This window comes from Triturus cristatus, chromosome 4_1 (genome assembly GCF_964204655.1).
Source record: "Triturus cristatus chromosome 4_1, aTriCri1.1, whole genome shotgun sequence".
Lineage (NCBI taxonomy): Eukaryota > Metazoa > Chordata > Amphibia > Caudata > Salamandridae > Triturus > Triturus cristatus.
In genome coordinates, this window is record NC_140585.1 from 405,127,599 (window position 1) to 405,148,228 (window position 20,630).

Here is a 20,630-nt window from a genome sequence, read left to right on the forward strand (position 1 = left end):
AACCCCAGTGCTGCTGCATGTGTTCACAGTGCCTTCTTCCACAGGTAGAGACCTCATAACGCTATAAACAGGGCCTCTGAAATTATGCAGTAGAAGGACAAAATATGGGACAGTGGGTTGACTAGATTACGCTGCAAGAAAAGGCAAATTATGCAGCATAATGCGGAACATTTTGTGATTGTATTGCTATATTATTTTGACATTTCTACACTTGTTAACACTGTCCTGACACATATTGCCCCTCATAAGTACCAGTTTGTCACCCCATATAGCAATAAGCAACAGAAAGGTGACCAGTCAACCTTTGCTAAAGGCATTCCACTGTGCAGCAAAACGTGGTGCTGCATTTTTAGTAAAGTTATGAATTGTTTGAGCTAGAAAAATCTGCAAATTATGCAGCGGATGATGGATTATGTGGCAAATGCAGCAAATCCATATTTATGAGAAAAACGGCTTGGTTGCACAATCGCATAATTCCAGTGGCCTGGACTATAAATACAAAGGTCAAATTTTCCCAATGCACCAACTAGGGTTCAATTATGTGTTGCTCAGCTTTAACATACAAATATCTTTAGTAATGGTATTTGCAAACTGAGGTTTCATTAAATAAAAGAGTACATGTATCACTGGTTAGTTTAACCTGCATTCAGTTTTCAATTAAAATTAAGATTTTAGTGTATTATTTTATACTCATTTACCTGACGGTGAAAAAACAAAACACTTAGACTATTTGGGGGCATATTAACAATGTGGCAATAAAAAATTATCGCCGCTTTTGCAGCAGTTTTCGGACGGAAAAGGGGCGATAATTTTATCGCCTTATCAGAAAAGACACCCTATAGCGTGTTTTGCTGATTTTGCTCCCGTTTCCAGCATGCCTAACTTCGCATCGCTAATGAGATGCAAAGTAGGCGTGTCTGTGGAAACAACATGGGTAAATATCATGAAGGCAGCTTCACGATATTTACAATGCGGGGAAGCGATTATTTTAATCACGCTAAGTATGCCTTAACGCAGGAATTTAACGTCTGTTAAATTCCTGACTAAGGGATACCTAACATGGGAGGTGGATTCATGTGATACGACCACAACATTTTGACTTCTGACTAGTTCAACCGGTGGGCACTGGTATGTAACATGCTCAGATAGCTCCATTACTAGGATATTGCAGGCTCTGCTCCTTTTACATAGTGTGGAAATAGGGACACTACAATTCTAACCTTCTAAAATGAAAGGGGTGAAGTTGTTACAAAAATGTTTATATCAGTGATGTATAACTTATGTGAGGAGGGCTTAATGCATAAGAAAGGGCAGGGGCCTGTGATAGAAACTTGTGGTGGAAGCAGCAAGAAGGACTAGCACCAAGGTCACTGTGTGCAGTGTTGGGGGAGTGACCCAGTACAGGTACTTAAAGAGTATTTGACTGAAAAAAGTTGCAACTTATCAAGACAGCCTGACATCATTCAGACAAAATGCTAGAGAAATGCAAACCAGGATAGACTGTGTGTCATTGACCACAATTGGAAAATAAGAAATACAGACATATGGATCTGACATTGAGTAAGTCAACCTCATACAACTACTGGCTAATTAAATGCAGTGGCGGCAGGTGACATTTGAAAGTGGTGTGCGTAAAAGTTGGGTATGACTTTTATGTAGCAAGCGACGCGAGCAAGCTTAATGGACAAACCTGGGTTCCAGGGTGGGTCTTCCTCCTGAGTAAAATTGCAAAAGATTTGCAAATGGTGTCTTTTAAAGCAAATTAATTTAGTGATAAAGCAAGGCTTATAAAGCAGTGGGAATTAATAGTTTTGAAATAATAAACAATTAAAAACTGCCCCATTTCTTAATGCATTAATATAGTCAAGAGTTACTCTGTAATGTGTAAATTGGACAGCGTGACAACTTCAGTCCTTTAAAGTGTGTGCGTGCCTAGTATTTTGCAGAATATGTGGCAGCAAGTTTGGAAGAAAATGCTCTAACCAGGTTTGCAGAAGCACCCACACCTGCTTGCTGCAATCAGTCATTTAGAAATATGTGCAGACAGGTCTTTCAGTGGTATGAAAATGGTGGCGGCTCTCTAAAAAGGAACACCTCAAATATGTGTGATTCTTATAATGCGCCACCTGACTGGTATTTTGGTTTGTCTCTGAGATGTTATTGCATCTAGATATATAACACAACTGACATACATCTAAAACCTGTCAGTATGATTGGCTTTGTCAATGATTGTTAGCTGTTTAAGATAAATGGGTAACAACTATGATTTATTATAAATAATTAACATTGGAAATATTTCAATTCTAAAATTGTGAGTCTGTGAATAAAATATTATTGAGGCCTGAGGAAGGAGTTTTGGCCTTCAGTTATGTGCACTTTAGGGTAGATATATATGCCTTTTCTTTGCACATCTCGCCCATCTGCACATCTTCAATAGCCTCCATTTCCTCTTCAGCACACTCTTTTCACTCTTCCCCGAAAGCACTTACTCACATCTCCCTCTTTTGACCACTTCGAAATATACACTGCTTTCACTCACATTTAAACAAGTTTTTTGCTTTTGCCTTCTAAATATTGCAACTTTTATCCATGACCATTGTTCAGTGTGATCTGCAGAGAGGGCCATTGGCAGGTACTTTGCTTTGGCTTCAGCCTCAGCCTCAGCCTCAGCATCAGAGCACTCAATCAAAGCCCCTCATAAACACCTGGCACAGCTGAAAGAATGCAATATGCAAGAGTAATAAGAGGCACGGATGATGAAATAGCTAACGCTCTTGGAGAATGCAAGATTAAGTAAAACGTGAAATAAGAGAGGAACTAAATCTCTGGCATGCTTAGCCTTTTTAACATTCATTGTTCGTAAATCAATTCATGTTTTTGGCGTTAATGTTTAGGGCATGAAGATAAGGTAAGTTTTAATGCAATACAGCATATAACTGTCTTTACTATAAGCCCATATTTCTCCCTGGAGAAATTGGATCTACTTTGCAAGGGAACAACAACTCTGCTCGACTTTTGGATCAATTTCATGGGGGAGCAAGTACAACAGTTCTACTTCTAAAGGGTCTAACAACGTGCCAGGACATGGGGTGTCACAGTGGGGGAGGTTAGCATGATCAGGGGTCTCAGCACAAAATACCTAGCACAAGAATAGCATTATATCCCTTACCATTACCAAGGACTAGACACCAAATTACACCTGCTTGCATCCAATCCTACCATGTGATAAATGGGAAAGGGTGGGATCTAGACCTGTGAATGAGGGACGGTTGGCCTTACGCAGGGATGCAGAGTCCCTGATGCCCGAAACCGTCACTGGCCGACAGTGGATACTACCATAGACTACAATGGGAAGGAAGGGCTTTAGAAAGGTAAGCCCTGTGTTGCGCGTCACATTTCAGAAAGTTGATTTACTACCTGACTTCCGTCTCCTGATTCAGAGCGAGGTGGGGCAGGCAGCCTGGGACAGACAGCCCAGACTTAAATACATTGATTTCTTTAGAGATAATATTGCATCTCTAAATTAATCAATCTATTTAATATTTGTGTAGGAATGTGTAGAGATTTCCGTGGGGTGAAGCCCCAGCGCTCTAATGGAGAACCCTCGCTCAAATGGTCAATGGTCGTCAACTCCCACAAAGAGGTAAACAAAACATGAACAACATTATACTACTTTTTTGTTATGACATGAGCAGATAGCTAAAGCTGCTTCTAGCCAGACAAAAAAGAGGTTTGCTAACTCTCCAAATAATAAGGTGTTAAACATGCAAAAACATTGTTTACATGCAACTACCAAGAACAGGAAGTCTAACTATGGCAGACAAAAGGCAATCCCATGAGAAGCTGTTAGAAGGAAAACACAAATAAATTCTTTCGATCATTATGTGTTGGAATTGGCCCTTTCTGTAGGGTCAGCCCCAACCCTTTTGCATTTGCTCTCCTGTTTTCTGAACCTGTTTCTGTTGGCTTTTAGGACTCTGCACACTTTACCACTGCCTACCATTTTTAAAGTGCTTGTGCTCTTTGACTAAAATATGATAGAAATGGCGTATATACAATTGGCATATTTAATTTGCCTGTAAGTCCCTAGTAAAGTAGCACTATCCGTGGCAATGGCCTGTAAATTAAATACTACTAGTGGGCCTGCAGCACCGATTGTGACACCCACTAAAGAAGCACTTTCAGCATGTCTCAGGCTTGCCATTGAAGCCTGTGAGTGCATTTTTAAACAGCCATTTAGACCTGGAAAAAAAAACCTTTTTGCCAAGCCTACACCTTCGTTTCAATACATATAAGCCAACCCTTGGGTAGGCCCTAAACAGCCCATAGGGCAGGGTGCAATGTAGTTAAAAAGTTGGATATGTGGTTTTAACCTTTACATGTCCTGAAAAGCTCTTACAGTAGTTTTTCACTACTGCGAGGCCTAGATCTCCCATAGGATAACATTGGGTTACCTTATAACATTTAATAAGAGACACTTAATAAGTGATAACTTTCAATTGGGATCAAGTAGGAATTTGTTTGGGGTGTAGAGAATTGCAATTTAAAACCCTCCTTAATAGTAAAGTCGGATTTTAAGTCACAATTCTGAAAATGCAATTTTTACAAAGTTGCCATTTTCTGGTCTCAACCATTTGGTGCTTGCAGGCTGTAACCTGGGTCACATGACCAGGTGCAGCTGGCAGTTGGTCTCTGTGTATTGCTCCCAGACAGTGAGGCAAGGGGGAAAAAGGTGTTGGCAGGGTGTCCACTCTGACTTGATGAGGGGGCAGAGCTGTCACCTATCACACTTGCACATCCCAAAGCCTCTGACTCAGCACACTCACAAAGGGGTTTGACGCTAGTCTTTTGTGCCCCCAGACAAGCTGGCGCCAGGGCAGGGAGGCAGGAAATTCCAAACATGTCTAGGGAGGGCACCTCCAGAAACTTTTCCTACTTCAAAGCTGGTACCAAAAATAAATATTGAACCCTCAGACCCAACTTTCACCTCTAGACCTGTGGATACTACAGAAGGAATGCTGTGCTGCACTGCTGCAAGGACTGCTACTCTGCTGCCCTGCTCCTCTGCTGGCCTGCTTGTTGAGAATGAGGACTGGACGTTCACCCTTTATCCCAGGCTGAAGTGACTGAAAGGGTCAGCTGACTGACCTCCTGTTCTGAGCTACAGGGAAATAACAAGCTCCAGAACCCTCTCTGCATTTACCCAACTGACCTGCTGTCTGGACTTGCAACTGGAGCTTGCTGAACTGATGGCCTCAGCCTGGAATGGCGTTATTGGCAACCCACATGTGCATACCTGTAAAGATCGCTGAGTGCTACAACACGTGCTGTCCAAGTGTGCAGATGTGTATGTGTTCCTGATCCCCCAAGAGGTGCGACTCAAGTTGTGGATCCTTAGTGTGACATCAGTTGAGCTCCCTCTCTATGAAAAGGAGAAAGCTTGAAGATGTTGGCTCTTCGTGACCGTGAACAGGCCTGTTTGCTCCAAGATCTTGCCGCCCACCAACGTGAAGCTCCAGTGAACCCAACTGTTCACGCCACAGCAACCGCCATTGATACCCGCCAATGCAAGATCAGCACTTTGGCATCGACAGCCTGCTTTTACCGCCAATGCGAATTTCCAGCAACAACTGTCCATGACACTCAACAGGATTTTTGTGCTACATCGCCAACTGTCATTGAGGCCCAGCCTGCTCTACAGCGACGACCATCAATGACACTCTCCTTGCTCCTCGCAGCCCTCTCCACAGCGAATGGAGCTACTAGACTTTAGAAAGTACATTTTTCAGAGGGGCTAACCTGGTCCTGGAATCGAGCCAGCGCTCCATTGCTGTTAGCTTAAACATATGACTTTAACCTGGTGTCGCCCGACCAGAAAACCACTGTGCTTTTAGGTGCTTTATTTACCTTAAATCTTCAAAATTGCATAGCTACGGTTCTACTGATTTTCATCGTTCTGGTCTCAATAATTTATTAAAGTTTGCCCTGTTTTTCTAAATTGGTGTGGCATTTTTCACTTTATTACTGTTTGAAGAGCTGCATAAATACTTTACACATTGCCTTAACCCTGACTGCTTTTGTGCCAAGCCACCAGAGGGTTAAGCACATGTTAATTTGGGGTTTGCTTGTGTTTCATCCTGATAACAATTGTGGTTGCTGCTTGAGTAGGGTTTCACCTCCCTCAACCAGTAACTCAATTTCCTACAGTACACTTGTTGTGTGGATGTTTCTATATTCATGGTGTCAACTGAGATTTCTGTCGATATTGAGAATCACTAACCTGCAGGTTCCTATCGATGCACCAGTTAGTTTCAAAGTCATCATCATCTTCACCAAAGGGGTTGATGAGCTGTTCTGCAACCTACAGTTCAAATGAGACCCAACACAAATAATACAGTTAGTGATATATTGCTGTAAAATGTATCATACATAGTAAGTAATATTTCTTAACGGTGTTACAAAAGCAACAAACATAGAATAATCAATGCAGATATATCATATTCATAACAACATATAACAGCGTATATATAGCATTTTGGTTAAAAATCACATGTATCGCTTAGAGTAGAATTTTCATAGAAACAGTAAATACACTTTTAAAGTGCTTGGTTGATATACTCTGCAAGACCACAACTATTTAACTTATATTTGTGGTTCTTAACCTTTTGACTTCTGTGGACACGACTAAAGCACAACTAAATGCCAGGGACCCCCAAGCAATTTCTCTGAATTGTAACTCAACAATAATACACAAAAATACACAAACATGTTTATACTCAAATAGCTCAGCACTTCTACTTTCTTCTACAACTGCATGTTTAAATATGATAAAGAGTACGCTCCGGTATAAGACCCAAGTCATTTTCTCAAATCAATAGGTAACTCTTTGAGATCATTGCTTTCAGCAGAAGTCATGTTAGTGTATTTGTAGGGTACGGCTTATCACCCATGAGGGTATCCAGGCAGTAGGAGGGTATTATCTGAGTCTAGTTCAGGATGACTGCTTACAACAGCTGCTGTCTAAGTGTGTAGATGTGTATGTGTTTCTAAAAATCATATACAATTCAGCATTATTTTTGTGAGGATCTGATTGTTAGTCCATGTCGGAGCATCTTCTCACATGCTCACTGTTGAACCAGCAACTAGATTCTAATTGAAAACATGTTGAAAATGCCTATTTGTTTTTAAACACGTCTTTATTGAATTTAAGATTTATATATCAGCCTCATAGATAGAACAGTCTTTTTATAGTTACATATCTCAAAAAGCTTAAAGTAATTGACAGAAAATAATGATTAGAGGTCATTAGGGGGCACGGACTCTTAGGGACCCATAGATTAAGAACCACATCTTTTATAACTGACTTAGGGGCATATATATCAAGTTCCGTTTTTGCAATTATAGCGATTTTTAGGGAATCGCTATTTGAGAATTGCAAAACGGGATGTAATAAAAAATTTGCAAATGTTTTGCGATTTCTTAGCATTCCTTAATTGCGATTAGCAAATTGCTAATCGCAATTAAGGAATACTTTCCCATTCATTCCTATGGGCCAGGAGGCCCATAGGAATGAATGGGAAGACATTCTCAATTAGCGATTCACAATTAGAGAATTGCAAATTGAGAATAATTTCAAGGGTGCAAGGGTGTCATAAGGACACCCTGATGCACCCCTGAAATGAGCATGTGTGCGCATGTGGCGCACATACATGCCCTAAGGGCATTTATGTGCGCCACATAGCACTTTGAAAGATACCAAAAAATGCATCTTTCAAAGAAATCGCAAATTACCACCAACTTGAAGTTGGTGGTAATTTGCGATTTCTTAAGGAGAAATCGCACAACTTGGGTGCTTGTTACATTGCATTTAAGGAATCGCAATTTGCAATTCCTTAAATGCAATCGCAAAATAGAGAATCGTAAATTTGCGATTCTCTAATTTGCGATGCCCTTTTGGGATGATACATCCCAAAAGGCCTTTTCCCGTTCGCAACCGGGCCGATTCTGAGAATTGGCCCGTTTGCGAACGGGAAAAGGGCTTGATACATATGCCCCTTTATAAATATACCAAACATTAGCTTTTGCTTTTGTATGCAAAGTCACCTTAACAAGAAATGGCTTATGTTGCTTGGCAGCAGTGTCAGCATAATGGCAACAGAAAAAGCAGTGCATAAACGTATACACTTAACCTGCTCTGCACTTACGCACACAGGTTATGCCCAAGTTTTATCTCCTAGGTTTAAAACATTCACCTCTTTGCAGCAGCGTAGTGTGGCTTGGCAGTGCCCGGGTCAAGGAAGGTATCCTTCCACTCTTCTTTTAAAATTTGGACCCCTAAGAAATCCCCTAAGAAGTTTGCGCCTGGGCAACCGCCCCTCTGCCTCCCACTCCTACACGCTTCACCACTGCCTCTTTCTAATAGTTCTCTTTCTAGATAGCGGAGGAGAATCTCACAGTGGTGTGGAAGAAAAGCTTAGAAAGGGGAGCCAGATTGTGAACAGAAGGCCAATGACTATGATTCTTATTTTGGTATCATTCAGGAAGAGCCATCTGGTTGTCATCCATTGTGCATGTGTTGGAAAGGCAACTGTGCACTTCAATTCCTTTTCCTTGCTCTTGCAGTATCTTAACGTATATTGGAGAATATTAGCAAACATGTGTTAGGCAACGTTGTGGGTACTGAGTACAGTTGTGAGAGCAGTGATGGAGCTCAATAGAGAGCCAGAAAGTAAAAAGTAACCCTGAGGCACACCACAGTTCAAATGTGAGGTTTTTGAAGTTAAGGAACAGCATTCCACCTGATGGGTGCGATTAGTCAAGAATAAATTAAAACCAGTAGACTACAACAACTCTAAGCCCAAATGTGGTCTCCAGTCAATGCAGTGGTCGATCATGTCTATAGCTGTAAACAGATTTTATTGATTTGCACAAAACCAATAGAGAGATCTAGCTATCCCCTTCCATTAGGAGACAAAGTTACAATCCAGTCAAATGTAAACATATGTGCCAAAATAGAGTGATCATGTCATCTTTGTCGGGTACATTATACAATTTGCTCAGTGAATATAGACACCAATGATAGAGACCAAAGCCCAAAAAGTCCCCCCTTCCTGCCACCCACCACCCCTCCAGGCGTGTAACTAGATCTAGGCCAGCGGGCCAGCCTCTGCAGCAAGGCAATGTGTTGGAATGGGATATGCCTACGGTTATATTGGATCAATATATTTGTCTAGAATCAACTCATTTTCCAAGGTTAAATCTCGTGAGGATCAGAAGGCTGATTGCACATTAGATTGTGGGCTCCTCAGGAGCATCTATGGGGGCATTATCATCGACTCCATCTGGTGTTCTGAAGGCAACAACCGGCGATTCCCATGCTCTCGCCCGATCTAGGGCCTTATCACTCCCTGTTCACTGCGCTATTTGTAACCTGATCACTCCTTCACACTCCACCCATGTTATGAATTCTACTTTCCACCTCGCTATGTTGGGACTTTTTTCGCCTTCCAATGTGTGGTGATGTTATGTTTGGCCAGTAGTAATCCCAGATCGATGAACTTACTAGTAATTTTATTCTTGGACGTGTGTGGGAACCAGTGTAAGATACAGTGCACCACGGATGGTTCGATCTCTCTGCCAGTGAGGTCCGAGAGTACTGCCGCTATCTCTTACCAATTACTGTCAAGGAACGAGCAATCCCATAACATATGCTTGAAGCCTGCACTGTCTACATTACATCTTGGGCAGGTCGCTGAATGGGTCGGGAAATACTTGTGTAATTTTTCAGGGTGAGATACGCTCTGTGCAATATATGAAAGTGACTAGTTGGAATCGTGCGTTTCTAGTGCTCCTCCAAGTTCTCTCCACTAGCAGCCCCCAAGCCTTTTCTGGGATATCCTCGTCAATATCCGTTTCCCATTTGGTCTTTAGGTCAGTCAGGGGAAGTAGGGTGTCTCGTGTCATGCGTCTGTACAGATATGTGACTGCTTTAAATGTGCCAGCTGCCATCACCTCATATTGACAGCCTAGAGAAGTCTGTGGCTCTGACAGCCTGGCGCCCCAATGTTTTCTAATAGCTGCAGTGAGGGCTGTATATTGTAGGAAGTCTCCCGCAGGTGGGTCATATCAGGCTTGCAAATCATTAAACGGGATCATGGCGCCCTCCTCATAAAGGTCTCCCATACAAGTTAGTCCTTGCTCCGCCCACGCCCCCAACCTCCGCCACTTACCTCCGTGCGGTAGGGCCCTACACATAAGCAGCGGTATCTCCGGGGCACAGGGGCATCTAATAGAGGCATGCCGCAGATATCTGTTACAACATTTTCGCTTTGTGTTAAGTTCCAGGGTGAGGGCCACAGCGCTTATCGGGAGCCACATGACAACATGGAACAGCAATGACAGGGTCCTAATCCCTTCTCTGTGTTCGTCATCTCCCCTGATAGCGTCCGCTACCCACTGCGTTAACCACTGGAATTGCGCCAGCAGATAGTAGATTTCATAGTCGGGAACCGCCAAGCCACCTTCTGCTCTCGGACGCATGAGTGTACTAAGCGCCACCCGTCGCCTACCTGCGCCCCATATGAAGGCCGAGATCATAGAACGAAGTTGCTTGAAGAACCTTGCCGGAATCCAGATAGGCAAGGTCCCAAAGTAACATTGTCGGGAGGGTTATCATTTTGATCAGGGCCACCCGGCCCGCAACTGACAGCGGCAGGGAGCCCTAGAATTCTAAGTTAGTTTTTGCTCCCCTGATGGCCTTTCCAATATTACCCTCTAGTATATCCTCTCGGCTGTGGTAGGCATCGGTCTTCCCAAGTAACTCCCTCCGAACTCTGAGGGCCCACGTGACCTCCACGTGCAGGGAACAGGCAGGATTTCGACCAGTTCACCTTCAAACCCGCTACAGCGCTGAGGGCGCGGAGCAGGCGTTTTGCCCCCTGGAGTTCCGATCCTGCATCAGCTAGGAAAAGCAAAAGGTCATCAGCATAGAATGCTATGTGGTGGACCTGCCCATGAACATCCAGCCCCTGGTAGGCTCACCCTGAACTGGCCCGAGCCGCAAGGGGTTCCATCGCCAGGGCAAACAGGAGCAGGGAGAGGGGACACCCTTGTCGCATGCCCCGTCCCACGGCACAGGGATCCGAGATGAGCCCCCCTGTTCTGACCCTGGCAGTGGAGTCGGCGTATAGGAGAGACGTCCAATTCACAAATTCTGCACCCAATACCATTGTCCGCATCACATGGAATAAGAAAGCCCACTCCAAGCTGGCGAAGGCTTTTTCTATGTCCACTGCAAATATCCTGGCGACATTCGCACGGTAAGTGTTCGCCTCTAGGACTCTCATAAGCCTACGGATATTGAGTGCTGTATTTCTAGTGGGGATGAATCCGGACTGGTCTTTATGGACCAGGGTGGTCATGTGGGGGAGTAACCGGGTCGCTAAACTTTTGCTTAAAATTTTATAATCCAAATTGAGCATGGATAACGGGCGGTATGCAGTACTATGTATGTATGTATTTTGGTATATGTTAGGCGCATCTATCACCCGTCGTTCTCATAGTGCCCACAGATACTCAGAGGAACCACTGAAGGTGACTGAGCAGAGCTAGAAAAGCCAGGTCTTTAGGTTTTTGAGGAATCATTTATGATCAGGTTCCAGTCGGAGATGTGGGGGCAGGGTGTTCCATATTTCAGGGGCAATTTTGGAGAAGGATCTGTCCCCATTTCTTACTGTACGGACCTTTGGTACCATTAGAAGTTGTTTACTGGTAGAGCAGAGAGTTCTGACTGGTTGGTATTTTATCAGTTTGTTGGCTAGATATTTGGCCCTTTGCCGTTGAGGGTTTTATGGACTAAAAAGCATAGTTTTTGCCTTCTGTGACACTCATTTTTCCTGTGATTCTCTGCCCTTTTTGCCTTCTGTGCCACTCGTTTTTCCTGTATTTCTCTGCCCTTTTTGCCTTCTGTGCCACTCGTTTTTCCTATATTTCTCTGCCCTTTTTGCCTTCTGTGCCACTCGTTTTTCGTGTATTTCTGTGCCCTCTTGCCTTCCGTGACACTCGTTTTTCCTATATTTCTCTGCCCTTTTTGCCTTCTGTGCTACTCGTTTTTCCTGTATCTCTGCCCTCTTGCCTTTTGTGACACTCGTTTTAGCTCGTTTTTGTGCCCTTTTTGCCTTCTGTGACACTCATTTTTTCCTTGTATTTCTGTGCCCTCTTGCCTTCTGTGACACTTGTTTTCCCTCGTTTTTTGTGCCTTTTTGCCTTCTGTTACCTTCATCGTCCCTCACCGCCCCCGCCGCTGCGTCCCCTGTGGCCCTGCCCCCCTGACTGCTCACTGCCCATTCGCTGCCCCCGCCTCCCGCCTCCCAGCTGCTCCTTCCTCCCACCTCCCCATATATGCCAGCCGCTGCGCGGTGAGGAGAGCGACCCTTGACCCCACCAGGTAGGTCGCTCCCCCTCCGCACAGCACCGCCTGTGTGTCCCTGCCCCAGCTGCCGCTGCTGCTAAGCAAGTTCGAGGCCCTCCACCACCCACAGGCTACCATCTACACCTCATCCCTGGTGGCCAGTGGTAGGCCGTAGGTTTGTTCATCTTGAATGAATGAATGAATGAGGAGTTTCTTGTATCGCGCGTACTTAGCCCAGTGGGCGTCAAGGCGCCTAGATTAAATACAGCAACTTAAGACCCTACTTAGTCCTATTTAATCATGAGTAGGCCTTCTTAAAGAAATACGTTTTTAGAGCCTTTTTGAAAGAGTCGATGGAAGGGAGAGTTTTTATCTCCATGGGGAGGGAGTTCCACAATTGCGGAGCGACGACGGAAAAGGCTCTGGCTCCCCATCTGACAAATTTGATGCGGGGGACAGCTAGTTGACAGAGTCCCGCAGAGCGCAGGTTTCTTGAGGGGACATAGCGCGAGAGAAGAGAGCCAATGGCACTGGCAGGACCATCCATCAATGCTCTGTGGGTGAGACAGAGGATTTTGAAGGCGATTCTGTGCTGTACCGGAAGCCAATGAAGCTCTTTCCTGGCTAAGGTGGCAGAGGAGGCTTTGGGGAGATTCAAAACAAAGCGTGCTGCAGAGTTCTGAAGAGTCTGCAAACGGTGGATCAGCCCTTTGTTGACTTCCATATAGAGGGAGTTGCAGTAATCCAGTCTCGAACCCACCAGGGCGACTGCAACCTGTTTACGCGCCTGGGGGGAAAAGTACCCACGGATTTTGTTGAGTACCCGGATCACACCACAGCAAGTAGCAACGGTCCTGTTGACTTGCAGGGACATAGAGAGTGAGGTGTCAAATATCACTCCCAGATTTCTGGCAGATAGGGAGGGGGTGGGGCAGATGCCAAGAGAAGAGGGCCACCACTCGCTCGACCACAGATTCTGGTTCTTCCCAAATATCAACACCTCGGTTTTTTCACCATTCAGCTTCAGGGAATTTATAGTCATCCAGTCTGCCACATACTGCATGCAAACCCTGAAGCTGGCGGCAGATGTGCTAACCGAGGTGTGAGCAAGAGAGACCATAATCTGCGTGTCGTCTGCATAGGATACCACCTCCATCCCCTGAGATTTAATAAGTCTTGCAAGGGGGGCCACATAGATGTTAAAAAGGGTCGGACTTAAGGCCGACCCTTGTGGCAACCCACATAGCAGAGACTTGGCAGGGGAGAGGTGGTTCCCAAGCATCACTCTCTGTTCCCTTTCGGTCAGGAAGGAATTTAGGAGACTCAAGGCCGATCCAGTGACACCCGTCTCCCTTAGCCGAGATGACAAGATGGCGGGGGAGAGGGTGTCGAAAGCGGCCGTGAGGTCCAACAGAACTAGGACCGTGGTTTGGCCAGAGTCCACCTTGCGTCGGATGTTATCGACCACATAGGTAAGGGCGGACTCTGTGCTGTGGTGTTTTCTGAAACCGTGCTGAGTGTTATCCAGGTATTCAGAAGATTCGAGAAAGGCAGATAGATGGAAATTCAAATGCGACTCAAGCAACTTCGCGGGTGCAGGAAGAAGCGAAATGGGCCGAAAATTTTTCAGCATGGCCGGGTCCAAAGTCGGCTTCTTAAGTAGCGGTTTGACTATAGCCTTCTTCCAAATAGAAGGGAAAGAGCCTTGAGCGATGGCCTTATTTAAGACGTTAAGCAGAAGAGGAGAGAGGTGGATTCTACACTCTTCCGTTCTATTGTTTTATTGCATTGCCTGTATTTCATTGTTGTGTCTGTGACTGCTGTTGTTCTGTCTTCCACCGCTGCCTGTTCGTGGTCCGTGCCCGTTTTCCTCCCTCTGTTCCCCTCGCTGTCCCCGTGTCTCTGCCCAGTTTTTCTTTCTGTACCCCTCGTTGCCCCCGTGTCTCTGCCCGTTTTTTTCTTCTGTACCACTCGCTGCCCCCGTGTCTCTGCCTGGTTTTTCCTTCTGTACCCCTCGCTGCCCCTGTACCACTCCACCCGTTTTTGCCTTCTGTTTCTCAGCTGCCCCTGTATTTCTGTGCCGTCTTGCCTTCTGTGACACTCGTTTTTCCTGTATTTCCCTGCTCTTTTTGCCTTCTGTGCCACTCGTTTTTCCTGTATTTCTGTGCCCTTTTTGCCTTCTGTGCCACTCATTTTTCCTGTATTTCTGTGCCCTCTTGCCTTCTGTGACACTCGTTTTTCCTTTATTTCTCTGCCCTTTTTGCCTTCTGTGCCACTCGTTTTTCCTGTATTTCTGTGACCTCTTGCCCTCTGTGACACTCGTTTTCCCTTGTTTTTTTGCCCTTTTGCCTTCAGTTCCCTTCATCGTCCCTCACCGCCCCCGCTGCTGCGTCCCCTGCGGTCCCACCCCCCTGACTGCCCACTGCCCATTTGCTGCCCCCGACTCCTGCCTCCCGCCTCCCAGTTGCTCCTCCCTCCCACCTCCCCATATAGGCCGGCCGCAGTGCGGCTGCACCTAAGGCAAGCCCGTTTGCGCCCGTCCACGCCTGGACCGCGCCCAGCACCAGAACCCCTGGCCCCCGCACTGGCCACGACGACCGCCGCCACTACGACGCCAGCATTCTGCATGCTCTCAACTCCGGACGGACCCACACCTGCTTCAAGGCCGCCCTGAAACGCACACACGGTCCCTTCACCTGCCGGAACTGCAGCTACACCAGCCTCAGAGCCGACGAACCACCCGCCAAGAAAGACCCCAACCACCTCCGATGCATACTACTGAACACCCGCTCCGCACGCAAACACGCCGTCGAGCTCTGGGACCTGCTCAACACAACATCCCCGGACATCGCCTTCCTGGCAGAGACCTGGCTGAAGGACTCCTCTGCACTCGACATCACCATAGCCATCCAAGACGGCTACAAGATCACCCGCAGAGACCGCACCAATGGAGTCGGAGGAGGAATCGCCATCGTCCACAAGAACAGTATCAGGGTCTCGACTAGCACCGATGACGCGCTCAGCACCGCCGAACACATGCACTTCCAGATCCACACAGACCCTAACTCCACCCTCAGAGGCACCCTCGTCTACGGACCACCCGGACCCCATCCCCAGTTCAGTGACTCCATCGCTGACTTCATCAGCACGCACGCACGCCCTGACCTCCACCGACTACATCCTCTTCGGAGACCTGAACTTTCACCTTGAGGACAACAACGACAACAACGACAACAACTCCACAACCCTGATTGATAACCTCGCCAACCTCGGACTGAAGCAACTCGTCACAACGCCCACCCACTCCGCCGGCCACACGCTCGACCCCGTCTTCTCCTCAAGCCCGCACGTCTCCGTCAGCCACACCACCGGACTCCTCTGGACCGACCACCGCTGCATCCACTTCGCCTTCCAGAAACCCACCACCGCACCCAACAGATCCCCCGCCGCTGCTGGAGCAAAATCACCAAAGACCAACTACATGCAAACCTCACTCTCAGCCCACCCACCGAACCCTCCAACGCCGACGACGCTGCCCCCAGCCTCAGACGCTGGCTCAAGGACTGCGCCAACACTCTCGCCCCGCTGAAGAAACACCCCCCACAGAGACACCAGCAAGAGGGCCAGCTGGTTCACCCCAGAACTCCTTGCCCCCAAGCAAGCCTGCCGGAAACTAGAGAAGGAATGGCACAGTGAACAAACTCCGGACAGCCACGCAGCACACAAGGACGCCATCCGCAACCACCACCACATCATCAGGGTGGCCAAGAGGACCTCCTTCAAAGACCATCTCAACAACAACGCACACAATAGCAAGGAGCTCTTCGACATCGTGAAGGAACTCTCCAACCCCAGCTCCAACACCAACGACATCCCGTCATCGCAAGCCCTGTGCGACTCCCTCGCCACCTTCATCCACTGCAAGATAGCAGACATCCAATACAGCTTCAACACCCAGACAGCCCCAACAGACAGCAACACAACAGACCCTCCGCACACCATGCTCCACGACCCCCTGCTATCCTGGGCCAGCATGAGCGTCGATGACACCATCAAGACCATGAGCAGAATCCACTCCGGCTCTCCATCAGACCCATTCCCTCACCACGTCATCAACAAAGCGAGCAGCTCCATCGCACCCCACCTACGCAACGTCATCAACCTCTTTCTCAAGAGCGCGACCTTCCCAGAGAGCTGGAAACACGCTTAGATAAACTCCCTACTCAAAAACCCTAAGGCAGACCCAAGAGACCTCAAGAACTTCCGGCCCATCTCTCTGCTCCCTTCCCGGCCAAGGTCATCGAGAAAATCGTCAACAGACAGCTAACCACCCGATACCGCGAAGAAAACAGATTCCTGGACCCTTCCCAGTCAGGGTTCCGCAGCAACCACAGCACCGAGACTGCCCTCATCGCCGCCAGCAACGACATCAGGACCCTGCTGGACAGCAGTGAGACCGCAGCACTCATCCTCCTAGACCTCTCCTCCGCCTTCGACACTACGCGCTCGCCTCCACGCTGCAGGGATCCGAGACAAGGCTCTGGAATGGGCCACCTCCTTCCTCTCCGGCAGAACCCAGAGCGTCCACCTCCCCCATTCCGTTCCAAAGCCTTCGAGATCATCTGCGGCGTACCCCATGGATCCTCCCTCAGCCCAACACTGTTCAACATTTACATTGCCCCGCTCTCACACGTCGCCCGACAGCACGACCTCAACATAATCTCCTACGCAGACGACACTCAACTGAACCTCTCCCTCACCAAGGACCCCATCACCGCAAAAGCCAACCTCCACAAAGGAATGAAGGCCGTCGCCGACTGGATGAAGATTAGCCGCCTGAAGCTGAACTCGGACAAGACGGAGGTCCTCATCCTTGGCTCCAACCCCTCAGCCTGGGACGACTTCTGGTGGCCGACGGCACTGGGGCCAGCCCCGACACCCACCGACCACGCACGCAACCTGGGAATCATCCTCAACTCAACGCTCTCAATGACCAAGCAAGTCAACGCTGTCTCCTCCTCCTGCTTCAACATGCTCCTCAAGATCTACAGATGGATCCCGACAGATACAAGAAAGACAGTCACCCAGGCCCTCGTCAGCAGCAGACTCGACTACGGAAACGCCCTCTATGCGGGAGCCCCGACCAAGCTCATCAAATGACTACAACGCAACCAAAATGCCTCGGCGCGACTGATCCTCGATGTACCACGACACGGCCACATTACCCCCCACTTGAGAAACCTGCACTGGCTCCCCGTCAACAAGAGGATATCCTTCAAGCTCCTCATCCATGCACACAAAGCACTCCACAAGACCGGCACAGCCTACCTCAACAGACTGCTCTCCTTCTACATCCCCAACCGCCAGCTACACTCCGCCAACCTCTCACTCGCCACCGTCCCACGCATCCGAAGAACAACCACTGGCGGGAGATCCTTCTCCCACCTCGCCGCCAAGACATGGAACACCCTCCCACTGAGCCTACGACAGACCCAAGACCTGCTGACCTTCAGGAGGATACTCAAGACCTGGCTTTTTGATCAGTAGCGCCCCCCTCCCCAGCGCCTTGAGACCCTCGCGGGTATGTAGTGCGCTTTACAAATGATTGATTGATTGATCCTTTTTTTGATGGGGAGCTAGTGATGGGTCCTCAAACTGGGCGCAGATGGGGTGCGGGGAAGGAGGTTTAGGACCAGCCTGGCCGCAGTGTTCTGCAACACCTGCAGTTTTGACAGATACTCTTCATTTATGGAAGCAAGTAGTGCATTTCCGTAATCCAGACGGCTAATAATTAGTCCCTGTACTAGGGGAATGCGCGAGGATCCCATGCCTGTTTTCCCGGCTTGAGCAGAGGAATGATAATGCTTCCCTAGTAGAGACTGGTAGTTTGCCAATTCGCTTGGCGTCATTATATAGCTGTACTAATTTGGGAGCTAGAAGATCTATATAAGTGAGGTAAAATTCGATTGGAAGGCCATCAGTGCCTGGGGTTTTGTTGCGGGACATGCTCTTGATAGCCCCCCGTACAACCCAGATTTCAATCTCACACCCCAGTGAGGCTGCAGCTTCGTCATCTAAGGCTGGCAGTTCCACCTCTTGTGTAAATGCATGCAATTCCTCATCCGTGGGGGACAACTGAATCCTGTAGAGTTCAGTATAATATGTTAAAAATAGGTCATTGATACCCTGTTGGTCATATCTGGCCATCCCATTCTGGTCACGAAGCTCCAAGATCACTGACCCACGTCTGGCTGGGTTGGCCAACCAAGCCAAGAGAGCTCCCGACTTGTCCCTCTCTGAATGTGCTCGAGTTATATAGGTTTTGTAATCGAAACAGCGCAGTCGTTCTACCTGCGTTGCTACGGCCATCCGAGCTTCAAGCAGTTCTCGCTGCTTGTCTGGGTTTTCGGGTCTGTCTTTTTCCAGGGCGCGCAGACGTTCGTCATCTCTTTGTATGTCTTGATGGAGTACCTTCCGGACACCAACCATCTTGGATATGCACCTCCCTCTGAGGACTGCCTTACAGGCGTCCCACTCCACCAAGGAAGAGGTAGCCGTGCCCTCATCGTCTTGAAAGTATGTGGTAATAGCTGAGCCTATCGCTGCACGGAAAACTTGGTCATCCAAGTCCTCAGGCCGCAGGCGCCAGGTGGGGATCTTTGGACGAGTATGTGACCATCTTAACTGTACTAGGACAGGGTTATGATCAGAGAGCGTCCTAGTAAGGTATTCACTGCAACCAATCCCCTCATGAACATCAGGTGAACTTAAAATGGTGTCTAGCCTAACATTCAGTTCATGGAGGGCTGAAAAGAAGGAGTAGTCGTGAGTTTCAGGGTGATGCGCCCGCCATGTGTCTATTAAGCTCCATTTTTGTTGCCGACTACGGCGTGCCTCTGCCAGTTTGTGTGCGGGTGTGTTAGGAAGAGGGGGGTGTGAACGGTCAAGGATGACGTTGGAGGTGCAGTTGGATTCGCCCCCCATTAACACCGAGCCCGTGAGAGCTGTCACCAGTTTTCTCGATAAGAGGGCGAAGAACGCTGGTGGTCAGTGTTGGGCGCATATATACTACCGAGAAGCCTCCCAGATATCACCACATATCTACTCTCCAGGTCAATCAACTGAGTCGTGCATTGAAATGGAACTTCGGCCCTAATCCATATCAGTACTCCTCTCGTAAAAGCAGAGTAAGTAGTGTAATAAGCCTGGCCCCTCCAGTGGCACTGCAATGCCTTCCCCTCCTGTGCCAGCAAGTGTGTTTCCTGGAGGAATGCGATCTGAATGGCTCTGCAAACTAAGTAGGAGAGTCTTTTATGATGTCAGTTCATGGAGTGCATTCCACTCACATTCCAGTATAAGCTGGTCAGGCCTAATGGGGGGTCCCATTGTAGAAGCCAGCATGTGTATCCACTAAATAACCTACCCCATGACACATCTGATAAAAATGTGACCCCCCCATGACACGCCTGGATCCCTGTAAAAAAATCCCAGCTGTAGAAACAACCCCAACTCCCCCTCCCCAGGACAGGTATCCAAAAAAGAATCCCCGTCCAAACCTTTTTGGAACAAAACATTGTCCAGTTACAGTGGTAGGGGGGTCACCTGACAGCTGCCGTGCCGATGTACCCAGAAGGCCACCTCCCCCGTATCTGATCTAGCCAACAATCCCCATATCAACAGGACGTTACTCAGAGTTCATAACGGGGAAGCCGCTGGTGCTTGGAAATCGCCCCAGTGGTACAGAGAACTTAGGTCTCAAGAAATCCCCATGGGTGATGACACAACACAGTCCTCACATGAGGTCGCCCGCTGTCTGGGGTGTAACCTGTGGCATGCCCACTCCCAGGCTCTCGCTGTCGCTGCGGTCCGGCGAGATCTCCGACCTGTCAGAGCGGCGTCCAGTGCCGCTTGGGGAAGAACCAGGACTTTTTTGACTGTGGGAGACCACTGCCTGCTGCACCCTGCGGAGCTCAAGGCTGAGCTCCCTGGGTGAAGGGGCTCCAGATCCGACTCTATGAGTGCGAGGGCTCCGCTGTGGGGTACCTGGAGCCAGGACATGATGATCTGTCGAACCGCAGGCATCAAGCCGGTCCCATGCCTCCTGAAGAGTATTGAAGAAGCGAGAACCAGCTGGGTCTGCAACCCGAAGTCGGGCGGGAAACATCATGGCATAAGGCAGATGTAACTTGCGTAGCTTGGCCTTGACAGCTGTGAAGAATGC

The 20,630-nt window shown here is 48.0% G+C and overlaps 1 protein-coding gene across 4 annotated transcripts in view; it reads right to left on the reverse strand.

Moving 5' to 3' along the window:
* The window catches only part of BEST3 (bestrophin 3), a 217,816-nt gene that overhangs the window by 12,765 nt on the left and 184,421 nt on the right, over positions 1-20,630 (reverse strand). For all 4 annotated transcript variants that reach the window (XM_085652504.1, XM_085652501.1, XM_085652502.1 and 1 more), the window contains one exon: positions 6,281-6,361. In XM_085652504.1, coding sequence (XP_085508630.1) covers positions 6,281-6,361 — 81 coding nt within the window. The remainder of the gene's footprint in view (positions 1-6,280; positions 6,362-20,630) is intronic.